Below are 14,139 nucleotides of genomic sequence, written 5' to 3'. Positions count from 1 at the left end.
GATAAAAAAAACAAAGATTATTTTTCATTAAATAAATCTTAATCACATATTAAACACAGTTCGTTTGTCTCTTTATTATTATTATGTTATTATAGTATTATAATATTATATTATGTTATATTATTCAGTCAGTGTCAATAGTCACTCAGTATTAATTTGCTGTTTTTAGGGCAAGGTATATTTTCTGTGATTATTGCAAGACCTGTCTAATGTTCAAGCTTAATACAAATGTTCTGCAAATTAATATTAATTAAAAAAGATGAGAACTGTAAAAACAGATTCTGTATACATACTAAATGCTTCAGTATGCAACTCTGCAAGTTGCAAGTACTAGTGGTGAATTAAGTTTAGTGAAATGTTATTTAAAATCAGTGAAGGAAAATGGATAGATGGCTATTTCTTCTGTCAAATAAGCAACTTACTAAAACAAATTAGTCATCTATTTTGCCACCTAAACAGACATTTTGTGTTCTTTTATGGCAAATTATTTTGGATAGATGTACAGAAATAACAGAAAATTACCATTGTGTAAAAACATAGACATTTTCCATCATTTTAAAGCAGTTTTGCTGCTTTAAGTAACCCGAGATCTTGTATATTTCTGCATATGTTTTATTTTAATTCAAAGCTATTTACACATGTAAAAACAATTACATTAGCATTGTTACCATGCACACTCAACATCATGGGTGAGTAGAGTTAGTTTAACAGCTTAATAATTAGCTGACAATTCTGTTAACTACAGTGTTGCAGTTAGTAGTTAGAGGATTTAAAATATAATAACTCTCCTTATTATTTGAAAAAAAAATATCCAGGAAATATTGGCAATTTAGAATCTAATCAAAAACTAGATTCTTGAAAGCCTCTAATAGACAACAGCATTGTTGTATCTATTCTAAATTTAATGCCACATAAATGATGCACAATAAATCCCACATCCCGTTTAGTTGTGATCCTTGCAAAATCATAATCACAAATTCCTTAATCTATTAAAGAGGGAGACACATTGTTTTCCGCAGTGTGAAGTATATATGAGGCGGGAAAACATTAGGTGTTTCCACCTATTAGAACAGGATAACAGTATGTTTGCATTTTAATCTGAACTTAAGATGTTTTTAGTCTTTAGTTAATCAGTCTATCCCAGCCTCTCCTAGGGCAAAAGGTGGGCTATACCCTGGACAGGTCGCCTGCACATCACAGGGCTAACAGAGACTGAGAACCATTCACACCCATCACTGCAAGCCTTTGGACTGTGGGAGGAAGCTGGAGCACCCAGAGAGAACTGACGCAAACACAGGGATGGGCCTAAGGTGAGGCAACAGTGCTAACCACAGCACCACTATGCTGCCCACAACAATCCAATTCTGATAACTAACCTAATTATGAGAAATTTAATGGTGTGTGTTCATTACATTTCCAAAGCATTTCAAAAACAAAAAAATCATACCACCAGTAAAATATGGTGGAGGTAGTGTGATGGTGCCATGTTGAAACTGTATTTTCTGTTTCCTTGTGTTATCTTTGTCTAATATTTAAATGTGTTTGATTTGAAACATTTAAGTGTAACAAACAATTGAAAAAGAGGAAATCAGAAAGGCAACCCCCTTTTTTATATCACTTTATGTTCAATTTCTCAAGCACTTTGATATATAAATAGTCAAATGATGACAAATATGAGGATGATGGTAGATTTATCAACTCAATTTATGCCAATCTAATGTATGTATGTGTAAGGCAGTGACTGGAATACATATGTAGTCACCCTCATTCTACAGGAATAATAAAGGATTCTTCCATGTTTTGTATAAGTATGACAAGCAGCTACAGGAAATTTCTGATGGAAGTTCCTGCTTCTACGAGGTTGTCAAACTACAAGTTACTGAAATGAAATTGTTTGGCTGCTTTCTGCTTGCACTGTTTGCAACAGAAACCTAAAAGTACACATGTAAATTTGTGTAAATTTAACAACTAAATTTAATTAGAAGATCAGACTGCACTTTCAAGAATGATAGGATAAATTACTCAAATTCAAGAAGGTTTACAAAGGATTTCTAGCAGTTGTTTGTACGGTACCTATATTTTTCCCCCCTGAAACACTGATTAGATTGGATGAATGTAAATTTCAGATTTCTTAAAAAGGGCCACATCACAAGAAGAAAACCTTGCAGGCACTGGCTATAATGTTTCCATGACATTTTTAAATAATCTTCTTTCCCCTTTTTGTTTCCTGTAATAAAGTGAACTGTTTCTGTACACATAGAGGCAATAAATAACTTGCTTGCTATTTACTTCTGTAAGTGAACAGAACAGGTTTAGAAAATAACAATGAATGACAATGCAACCAATGACCTTACCCAGTTTAATGAATTAGACTGCAAATATGAAGTTTCAGCTAAAGTTCCCTCTGTCCAAGAACATGTCTTTTCTTGTCTGACCAGTTTCTCAAATTCACACAAAGTTCTTTTAAAAATGGGAAATTAGAAGCCATAGACAGTTTGATATTTTTGATTTATTTATCAGTGAAATGTTTAACACTATTAAACATTTTCTTACAATAACCCCTCAATAAATTGATTGGTGTCTCAACAAAATAAAACCAGGTATGTGTTACAAAGTATACAGTATGCTACAGTGCATATTTTCTTTTTTTTTTCTTTTTACAGATTTACATTGGGTTTTAGATATTTGGCTCCCGGAATCAGAAGTTTAAAGATAACGCACCATTTGCCTACTGGAAAAAGCTCCTCTTTATATAGCATCATTTTGCCTCTTGTGTTGAACTGTTCTGGTTTATGATGACCAAGTGACATTGTAAAGTCAGCACCTCCATCATATGCTGTGACAGCAGTACAATTTTAAATCATAAAAACAGGTGACACATACTCTTCGTTCTGTTTCATTAGAGGAAAACCTGAAGTCACATCATCACTGGTTGGCAGCTGTCAGAATCAATCATGCTATGTCTATGTCTGTTTATGGTTCTCCCAAATATAGCTGTTCATGAAATATAAAAGTTGAAATAAAGGATAACTAAAATAAAATATTGTGGTAACAGACTCTGCTCAGGTTTACTGTCCTGCAGTAACACATGAAGACAAGGGGACTCCAGCTGTTTGTAGTCCTCCACTAATGGAGATTTAATCATAATTTTGCACGGCACAGCACTTTCTGTTGCTATTCATCTGATCTCTATTGTCTCGCATAGTTTCCAAACTGCTGGAACTTAATAATTCTCCAAGTAAGTGCAGAGTACTTTCAGTTGCTGACGGCTCTTTCAGAGCCAGCCGTGGCTGCAGGCATACGAGGCATCTTCTTTACTGGACTTGGGATGTGCTGAAAGAAGAAAAAATAATCAACATCATGAAACAATTCATTACTGTCCATATATTGCATTTTGACAAGTTAGAGCCCTCTGATTATATGGGAGAAGCAATGCTGCATGTGCAGGGGGATTCTTTCGTAGATGGGGAAAAGGGCTTCAGTATCTTGTCTAGGTACACCAAGACATGCAGAGAGAGAATGCTGACAAGCTTTCTCTTCTGAATCACAGGTTCCTCCACATTTATGTTTTACATAAACCGTCATCCATCCAAGTGCCCAGGAACACTTTTCAGGAAGCCAAATGGTTCCTTCAGACCACTGCTTGTTTGCATTTCCACTGAGAAAAAGAACCATCTGACCAGTTTAAATCTGAGATGACAAGTGTGGTAGTGTGATAGAATGCCACCAGTGGAATTTCTTTCCCATTCCACAGTACTCTCTTAGTTGTATTAAAACAAAGTGGAAGTGATTAGGAATGACAGCCACCAAGCGGTACGCCGTGTAAAAATCTGAGGATGCTGAGGTGCAGAGTTTGCAACATTCTGCAGAATCAACACCTCCAAACTTCCTGTGGAAATTAGCTCAAGGACAATGTGCAAAGAGCTTCGTGGAACGCATATCCCTGAATGAAAACTTATCCAACCCTTTCACCACCAAGTGCAATGCAAAGCAGATCATTTGTTAGAGCAGCTGAGACATGTTCTCTCCAGTTACAAATCACGACTCTCTGTTTGGCAATTCAATGGACAAGTCTGGGTTTGGCTGTTGCCAAAAGAACTTTTAATGTATTGGGGATTATGGTGTGGGGTTGTTTTTCAGGAAGGGCTCAGCTCCTTAGTTCTAATGAGAGGAACTCTTAATGATTCAGCATCCAAGACATTTTGGACAATTTGATGCTCCCAACTTTTAGAGACCAGTTTGGGGAGCCCCTCTTCCTGTTCCGACATGACTGCACACCAGTGTACAAAGCCATGTCCATAAAGACATGGATGAGGGAATTTGGTGTCAAAGAACTTGACTGAGTCCTGATCTCAAACCTATAGAACACCTTTGGGATGAATTAAAGAGGTGACCATGAGCCAGGCCTTCTCACCCAACAGCAATGTCTGACCTCAAGAATGCAATTCTGGAAAGGGAAGTGTCTAATGGAGGCTCCTGCCACAAATAGTGGACTGACATTACATTAAACTAGATGGATTAAGGAAGGGATGTCATTTAAATTCATATGCATGTGAAGGCAGACAAACAAATGCCTTTGGCAATATAGCGTATAGGAATGTGCATGACTAGACAACTACAGGAGTAATCGTCACTACTGTCACTAGTCGGTACCAGATGTACTAGTTGTTTAATGTAATTGTTTTCAATTGATGCCAAATATCAGTAAATTGTTGTCTTCTAAATGCTATCTACCACCAGGTGGAGCTGCTGCTCTGAGATTGTTGTTGACAAACCCCATAAATCTCTTAATCTCACCTGATCTTTTTGTTGACAAGCTTATTGTGTGCTTTGTAAAGCATTCACACTACTGAGTTCCTGTTTCTCTTTATTCTTTACTATTCTTCTTCTTCTAGTTGTTAGTTCTTTTTCTAAATGTAAAAAAATGAGATTGCTGATACCAGCTGTGGAAACGAGCTGTCTCTGCAAGGTGGATGGGCTTTCCCTTAGAACAGGCTGAGGAGTTCAGTCATTCAGGAAAGGTTTAGAGCACAGCAGCTACAAAAGAAGACAGTTGAGGTGGTCGCCTCCTGAATAAAGTGTTGCAACACCAGCTGGGCTTGTCATACTGAGGAGGAAGGCTCAGCCTCAGAACACGTTGGAGAGATGACATCTACCGACTGGCCTGGGAATGCTACAGTGTTCCCCCAGATAAGCTGGAAGAGGTGGTTCTCTGTTTAGCCTGCAGCCCCCACAACCCGAATATAACTAAATTATATAAAATAGCTGGGTGATTTCATCCATTCATCCATCCACGCTCTTCCACTTATCCATATCAGAGTCGTAGGGAGGTTGGAGCCTATTCCAGCTACCATAGGGCAAGAGGTTGGGTACACCCTGGATGGATCGCCAGGGATGACAGACATTCGTACTCGCATTCACACCTATGGCCAATTTAGATTCACCAATTAAAGGTTTTATACTCTTACTAAGCATGTGGACTCTTACATGCCCACCATGTCATTTGTTTCTATAAGGGACTGCTCATATAGTCATTTACAGATTAAAAAAAAATACTGTTACAGAATTCATTTTGTCTATATGAAAGATAGAAAACTGCCCAAATATTTATTCCTCCTGTACCTCTGTGGCACTGCTTGAGCGAACCCGTTCTGATTCTGCTGGCAGGTCATCATCCAGAGGTCTGCGGGCATATTCCCTGCGGTGTTTGTCATCCACTCGCGTCAAGTACCATGTACCTGGGAACAGATCCTCAACAGAGCCTTGTGGGACATAGTTGGCTGTATGGAAGAAAAAAAAAAAAGTGATCAGTGTAAACAAGCCATTATTCCAAATACCAGTCTAGTTGTGTGTGTGAATAACTCAGTGAGCGTTTTAGCCAAACCAGCCTATTTTACTGAGGCAAGACTCTGACAAGTTAAAGACTTTCCATTGAAGTACTCTTCAGATGTGTGAATTTGAAAGCAAAGTCAGGGTACACTGTCTTACATTTACCTGGGGTGTGAATCTTCTATTTTTGTTTTTGACTTAAATCAGTCAATCAAGATTTGTTAATCATGTTTCTTTGTGCAGAATAATATATAAATAACCAAGTAACATTTTATATTAGGGCACAGCAAAAGCCGTTGTGAAGCTCTTTAATTATATTAGAACAAGAATCACATACTTGTCATTACTGTAAACATCACAATTAACATTTTCTATTTGTGCTTACATGAACGCTATTTTGTGCGTTTGTGACAGCTCTTAGTGTCCTTGCTGTCAGAAATATGGAAAAATAATAACCAAGCAACAAAAGCGAGGTCATACCCAAGTGGTGTGTGTCTTCTCGCAGCTTCATATTCTCAGAGAAAAGAGCTGGCGAAACTTTCTTCCTCGAGTCCAGTCTTGTCTTCAGGTCGCTTAGGCTCAATACAAGTTTGTCCAGACTAGATCCTGACACAGACAACCAACCAGAAATGAACTACAGTTTCTTTCTACTGTTTTTAATGGCAAAAGTTTGCAATTTTACTTATGTCACACAAGTCAATTGTAAAATATATGACTTACCAGGGATATGGTCCTGTGTCACTCTGAGAGAATACAGTGTAGCAGCAAATCCTGAACCATAGGAGAAAACTCCAATCCTTTGTCCTGCCATTTGTGATGGTGTGTGTCTACAACAGAGGCAACAAATATATATATATATATATATATATATATATATATATATATATATATATATATATATATATATATATATATATATATATATATATATATATATATATATATATATATATATATATATATATATATATATATATATATATATATATATATATATTTTTTTTTTTTTTAAATATACATACTGGATGAGTAAAACTAGTCCCAAATAAATAGTAATCTTAGCAGGACAAGCATTTCAAATCAAGGACAAGGATCCAAAGAGACTCTTGATGTTAGTGTTGTGGAATCAGTATGGATTCAGGACTTCTATGTGATCTGTTCAGCCTTTATTATTCAGGCAGTTGAGAAGTGAACTATAACATGGATTTTAAAAAAAAGAAAAAGAAAAGAAAAGAAAGGAAAATTGTGCACTCACACACACACACACACACACACACACACACACACACACACACACACACACACACACACACACACACACAAAATTTGGAGCACATCCCACAGAATTTTAATTATGCCTCAAGTCTGAGTGGATTTTGTCTTTTTTGCCTTGACTAGATAGTGCAGTGAAGAGCAGACAGGAAGGTGGGGAAAGACATGCAGCAAAGAGCTCAGACTGGAGTTGAACCCAGGACATTACTTTAAGACTTGCAGCATATGTTCATCTGCTCCAGCAGACAGCTAAACTATTGCACCCATGTGTTGCTGCCTTTAATTTATTTATTATAGGTTAATCCAGGCTTTGACTTCAACCTTCTTAAGCACGTGATTCAAACTAATGTTTGACCTCAGTGGACAAATAAATGCAAAAGGAAGAAAAGACAATGAGACATACTGTGCAATAAGTGATGCCAGGCAGCCATAGACAGAGGGGGTGTACATGTTTCCATTCTGGTTGGAGATTAGCAGGGATGCCTTGGTCTTCCTCTCAAACATATCTGTACTGGCCTTCATGAATGCCTTCTCCACATCCCGGTCAAAGTAGGTATCCTCTGGCTGTACATCTCTGCAACACACAATGAGTAAGAAAACTACTACAAGTGCTTTTCCCCCCTTTGTGTTTGTATAAAAGTACAAATGATGAAAATGTCTAAATATGTCCAAAACTAGCAATTACACTTGAGCTCACGACTTTAAAACAAACTATCTGGCCAGGTGCTTTACTTTGAGAGTACCTGAAGGCTTCGAGGCCTGTGAAGGGTCCGGTCTCAGTGTTTGGGCTGGGGTGGTTCAGAAAGTCATTCAGCATCAGTCTTGCCAATGACTTCTGTACCAGCTTGCAATAAGGAGAGTGGAAGACTAAAAAGCCAAAGTCCTCCAGGCTGAAGCTCTTATCTGAACCCTCTGTTAGAAAATATAATGATTAAAGACCATGTGAAAAAATTAATTTACTGAATGACACAATGGTTATCTTGTGTGTAGCTCAAGCAGTACTACCACACTAGGCTACATACGGCACAGGTGTAAATGACAGTTTGAAATGATAGATAAGAGTTTCACTCAAACCAACACTTCTCTTGAACATGTTTTTTCTACATACAACTCAAATCTTGTTGCACTTCTTCCTAGCTCAGCATAAATTCCTGCTAGTTTTTAGGGCTTGATTTAGATTCTTTGTGACTTCGGTTCAAAATCAAAACACATTGTTCAATAAAAAGAAAGGGGCAGCTAAGAGCTTTTGGCTCATACTCCAATTTACAGACCCCATACCACAGAGCAGTTTATACCAAACCGCTGACCTTGAGAGAAAACCAAAGAAGTAATTTTTCTGGCCAAGGTGTGTGTGTGTACTGGTTTTTCCTATTTGGGGGGGTCCAAAATACGAAATTTACTATTCTTTGGGACCAACAGGCCTGATGGGGACCAAAATCCATGTCCCCATGAGTTTGAAGACTCAAAATGTGGTTTTAGTGTCATGGTTACAATTGCGTTATGGTTAAGGTTTAGGGTAAGGATTAGGCATTCATTTTTGATGGTTAGGGTTAGGGTTAGGGTAAGCGGCTAGGGAAAGCATAATGTCAATGAGATGTCCTCACGAGGATAGCAAACCAGACATGTGTGTGTCTTTCTATATACTACCAACCTCGTTGCCACTGTGCATGGATTTTGTTGCGGTACACAGAGTAGCAGCGGTCCAAGGCACTCAGGTAGCACTGTATCGACAGCTTGCCATCTACAACAGGATACTCTGACACCATGTCTGGCTTATAGAAGTCATATGCATGCTGCATGTGGGTTCCCCGTAGGCCTGTATATTAAAAACAACAACTTCAGTCATTCCCTCATTTTACCACAAATGTCAAAAGACATATGTTCAGACACATTTTGTGCGATGCTCATTTAAAACGTTGCACGACTGAGGTCATTTCTGGATACATTTTATCTACTAACAGATTTAACACAGTCCTACTGGTGTATCCATTACAAGTGCTTATATCATAACTCATCTGAGCAGAAATAAACTTTTTTCCAAAAATGTATAATTTCTTTCTCAAAAGCTCTGTCTCAGAGACTGAGCATAAGAAACAAAGCTATCAATTAACTGACCTCGCTCAAAGGCCAGAGGAGCATTAGGCCCAATCAGGATGGCCACAGCACCAGCCCCCCCTGTAGGCCGGGCGCTTCCTGTGGCATAGACAGCAATGTCCCCTGCTACCACCAAAGCATAACGTCCTGCAGAGAAGAAACACAAGGAGCAGGAAATCACTAAGGCATTCTTTTTAGAAAAACAGAAGCTGCTTCAGGTACACTCAACACAGACTACACCAAAAAGACACACACATAAGATAAGATAAGATAACCTTTATTAGTCCCACACGTGGGAAATTTGTTTTGTCACAGCAGGAAGTGGACATTGCAAAAGTTATGAAGCAAAAATTAGAATACAATAAGAATAAATACAGTACACAACTGTACAGAATAGAATAAAATACTATATACAGTAGAATAAAATAGAATAAAATATACAATAAGATAAAAATAGAATACAAATGCTATATACAACTGAGTAAAAATACCTACATACCCCACATACTGCATATACAAGTCTATCTACTTAAGTTTTCATGCATAATATAATGTTTTAACTTTATTTAAACTTTATTTATACAGGTAATCCCGCTGAGACTTAGTGTCTCATTTACAAGAGAGATATGTTTGAGTCAGCATGTCACTAAACACTGGTGAAGAGATTAAAAAAAAAAAGCCACTGTGGCTTTTCAAAAAGCTTACATGTGTTATATTTTGGGCGCTATGACTGCACACAGAGTCGATTCTAGACCTTTGTTCTCAAGTTGAGAACCCAGAGCGTTCATTCAGCACTTTTGTCTAACAGTCACATGATCGCACGACGGACACATCTGAGGAAACTGTTCAATTCACCAAGCTTCTGATTGGTAGACGCCCTGCTCACTCACCTAAGCCACAGCTCACTAACACACAATGATTTGTGAAATATGAAGAACTTGTAACACTAATAAGTGAACATTCATGAAATTACATTGCTGCATGACTTGCTGGGTAATGCTGAGTAATTATGCTTAACTGAAAGACTTTTTTTAAGTGGACTGGGATGATAACTATAGCAGTGCAATGCACTTTGGAGACTACTTAAGTTATTAAACAAAAAATGGAAACCACTCTGGAGCTCCAGCATCTCAAATGTTTACATTTTGTGGATTTCTTTGGTTTATCTAATTGTAAAATTTTACCTTTTGGGGTTTAGAGAGGTCAGCTTTGACTGGAAAACATGAGATATTTCTGGTAATTTTTGATATAAACAAAAGCAGCTTAACATTAACAAAAGCTTACTCACCATCCCATGAGCTGGATTCCACCCAGTTGACAGCGTTGAAGAGTGCAGCTGTACCACCATAGCAAGCATTTGTGGTGTCAATTCCCTCCACATCTGTATTGCCAGAGTTCTCAAATAGCTGCATGAGGGCTGTCTTGACAGACTTGGACTTGTCAATGATGGTTTCAGTACCAACTTCCAGTCGACCAATGCTGTTGTAGGATAGAGCATTCTTCTCCATCAACCTCTGGACCACAGTCAGGCAGAGAGAATTTATATCCTCACGGTCTGAACAAAAGCCCATGCGAGCTTGGCCCAAGCCCACGGTGTATTTACCAGCGGGCACACCATCAAACTCCTCCAACTCAGTCTGGTCCACATATTGGGATGGGAAGTACAGTTCTAAGGCAATGATACCCACATCTTTAGGCCATGGTCCCAGGTAACTAACTGGGGCTGAGCCAGGCATCCTGAACAAATTAGGGGACAAGAAGGGGTTTTATATTAAACATTATATTAATAACACACAGATAACACATAAAAACAGATATGCTCTTAGTTTCCAAGCACACCAGTTTTAAAAATGTCAATAAACAGGGTGGATGGATACATACAGGAGTTAATTTATACTGATAATTTGTTAAACAAAATAAGGATTTGATCATATATGTTAAGTAGCTATATGCAGCAGTTCCAGTATCTACATCTGTGAGTATGCAGTTTTGGATTCACTCTCTGATGGTGAAATCTGAATCACTCTAACACAAGTTAAATCAGTAGGTTAGTAAATGGCACAATTTTAATGTTTTTATAGAAAATATGGAAAAATCCATATGTTAAGTATCACCATTCAGCCTTAAAATACTGGCATATGACCAGCCCCATTGACAGGTAAGTACTTGGTTATATCTCATTCAAATCAGTTTTATTTATATAGCACCAAATTACAGCAACATTTACCTCAACAGGCTTCAGACTAAAATACCCTACACTAACAGATGCTGATGATGAAAAGGGATAAAATTGGTTGTATAAGGGTTGAAAATGTACAGCCAAAATAAACTAATATAACAATATTACTTATGCACAGGCATCAGCACCGAAACCTTTACAGCTGCATAATTATGGGGGTACATTTTTATTTAATTACAACAACGTCGCAGAGCACGAGTCATTACAGGCTAATAATCATAAACAATAAAATCCAACTCTCAAACTGTATGCTAGTTTGAGACTTATTAGAAAGTATTTAGAAAGCACAAAAAGTAATACTAGAAAAGAACAGTGTACTGATATTAGTCTATTTACTGATGATCTCTTTACCAATAATCTGACAGATAACGTTAGCCGACTTGCTGCGATTACGGGTGGCATTGCTAGCAACCACGTTAGCTAAGAGAACAGCAAATGTGATATACTTGCTACAGCTGTACTGATTCTATGACCTTCTTTCTTTCCTTGACTTTTACATAAATATCATCAAATGTTGACATATACTGTCACTCCACATGCATATTAAGCCGGTAAGATTAGCTAGTCAAAAGGTCGGCCCAGCAGATTTTCAGAACCAAATCTTAAATCTTAGCTTAAAGTGGAGGACACGTTTCTGGAGCTGCCCATAACTATATATTTGCTTTCATACCATTCAGAATACGTACCTAAACGGCTACATAGAACTAGACGGGGACCAGATAAGTACAGTGGGCAACAAAATTGGGTGAAAGGGCAACGGCAACTGGATTTCCTGGAACTTAAGCAGTGCATGCCTGGGAGCCAAAGTATAGTCTACCACACTGAGTTAACGGGACACTTGCGTATGAAAATATGTTGTTTTCATTAAAAAAAAATGAAATTAAAAAAAATTAAAAAGTAACTAGTTTGATGACATTCTTATGCAGGGCACATACTTTGATAGATCACAGTACGGACTACAAGCGTTTCTTCGGACAGTTTGCTAGTCGGAAGAATACAGCTGACGGACCAACTGAGGTGTATATATTTATATATGCACTCACTGTCATAAACCTGTACTAAAGGGTCTGACTCGCCATGTCTGCTTCAGTGTTAACATTCTTACATTAACTAAAACATCTATTTATGTGTGTGTGTGTGTGTGTGTGTGCTCACACAAGAACGATTCTTTATTCTCATGTGAAAATCAGATTAACAGCAACGCACAATAAATTTCTCTTGTGTTTTCTTCATAACTGAACATGTGTAGCTGCAGGATATTCGTAGCGATTCTCACCTGTATGTAGTCAACTTCAGCGATGAAGGTTATTCTCTTCGGCGTTTCTTATATCCAGCTCAGCAACCTCTAGTAGTCAAGTAGAGGTGTATTTATATCAGACAGTGACGAGGCAGCGTAACTTCAGTACTACAGCACCTGGCTTCCTGTCCAATCACAGCTCACAGGCACGATGCGGCGCTACGAACCCCCTGAAAGCTTCCAACCAATCGGAGAATACCAATCACAACCACGCATCACGGCCGTATTTGCTGTCCAATAGTATGACATGCATGATGTCTGGTGAGAAAGAAAGAGCCAATCAGGTTGCACAAATAATTCCTGGCGCGGTAGTGTGTAGCACTTGTAGTACAGAGCACCATGGTTATGAAAAATTGTAGCGGTCATAATTTCTGGTGAGTATCAATAGTTGCCAGGTGTTTTATACTGCAAAAACAATGTGAATTACAATAACATTATATACACATTACTTGTGCTAAAACTATATTAATCACTAATCAATAGGCTTCTAGACTACCTTTATATATTTTAACCTCCTAAGACGCGAACTCTTCCACGGCATACATTTTTAATTACTCTTTGATATTTGGGCTGATTGGGACCTTATGAATGTAAAAACAAAGAATTACCAGATTTATTTATTTTTTAACCAAATTTTTGTTTATAAGAAAAATGAGAGCCACATGAGGATATTCGTTTAAAATTTTGATAGTATAATGTCCTCGTAATTAGATATAAGGCCCCTGTAGAGCAAAATTGAGTATTTTGGTCTAAATAACCCAAAATATGATGTCCACATATGTGGATGCCAGGTCCTAGGAGGTTAATGATGACAGGAAAATAATCAAAAGATGAAAGATAAAAGTAACCCCCTAATTGCAGAATTGACTAGAGTTAGTGGTCTGTACAAGTCATATGCGTTTTACATGCATATATACATGGAGATGTGTATAATTATATGATGAAATAATCTTCCAAGCAACATTTTAACACTGCAGCTAAGCCATAACGTGCTTAATAGCTATATGTTAAATCTGCTTGCCAACTACAGGTTTCCAAATGATAACCAGAGTGACTGTTATTTACTTTATTTTACCATTTTTCTGTGAAAAAACGAATAAACAAGCAAAATTAATTCGGTAAAAACACCACCACTTTAAGACGAGAATGAACACCATTACACTTCAATTGTGAATCTGGGTTGTATTATTATTCCAAAGCATAAAGATTTAGAAAAAAAAAAACAAAACTTCAAAATTATAGGTTATAAGGTAAATAACAGGTCAATACTACTGAGTCAGCAACCCCACTAAGAGTTGCTTAGTAGAGAGGAACAATTAAATGTAGTCTCTATCAAGAGCTACACAATGAATAAAAATGCATCAGCAAAAATCATGGGACAGATTAGGTATAAAATAGATTGATAAGA

The 14,139-nt window shown here is 37.5% G+C and overlaps 1 protein-coding gene across 1 annotated transcript; it reads right to left on the bottom strand.

Annotated features, from left to right (window-relative positions):
- Window positions 1–2,494: 2,494 nt before the first annotated feature.
- hmgcs1 (3-hydroxy-3-methylglutaryl-CoA synthase 1 (soluble)) lies at window positions 2,495–12,860 on the bottom strand. Its single transcript, XM_085414606.1, has 10 exons — window positions 12,711–12,860; window positions 10,484–10,932; window positions 9,217–9,342; window positions 8,753–8,917; window positions 7,845–8,013; window positions 7,505–7,675; window positions 6,550–6,656; window positions 6,310–6,435; window positions 5,623–5,780; window positions 2,495–3,333 (listed from the first exon to the last, which is right to left on the bottom strand). The coding sequence occupies exons 2-10, from the start codon at window positions 10,929–10,931 to the stop codon at window positions 3,256–3,258; spliced, it is 1,548 nt and encodes a 515-aa protein (XP_085270732.1). The 5' UTR covers window position 10,932; window positions 12,711–12,860; the 3' UTR covers window positions 2,495–3,255.
- Window positions 12,861–14,139: the final 1,279 nt, after the last annotated feature.

Source organism: Rhamphochromis longiceps, linkage group LG7 (genome assembly GCF_057381845.1).
Source record: "Rhamphochromis longiceps isolate RC_006_pf linkage group LG7, R_longiceps_female_GT1.1, whole genome shotgun sequence".
Classification (NCBI taxonomy): domain Eukaryota; kingdom Metazoa; phylum Chordata; class Actinopteri; order Cichliformes; family Cichlidae; genus Rhamphochromis; species Rhamphochromis longiceps.
Note: the sequence above shows the minus strand (reverse complement) of the source record. Positions and strands in the feature narration are given on the sequence as shown.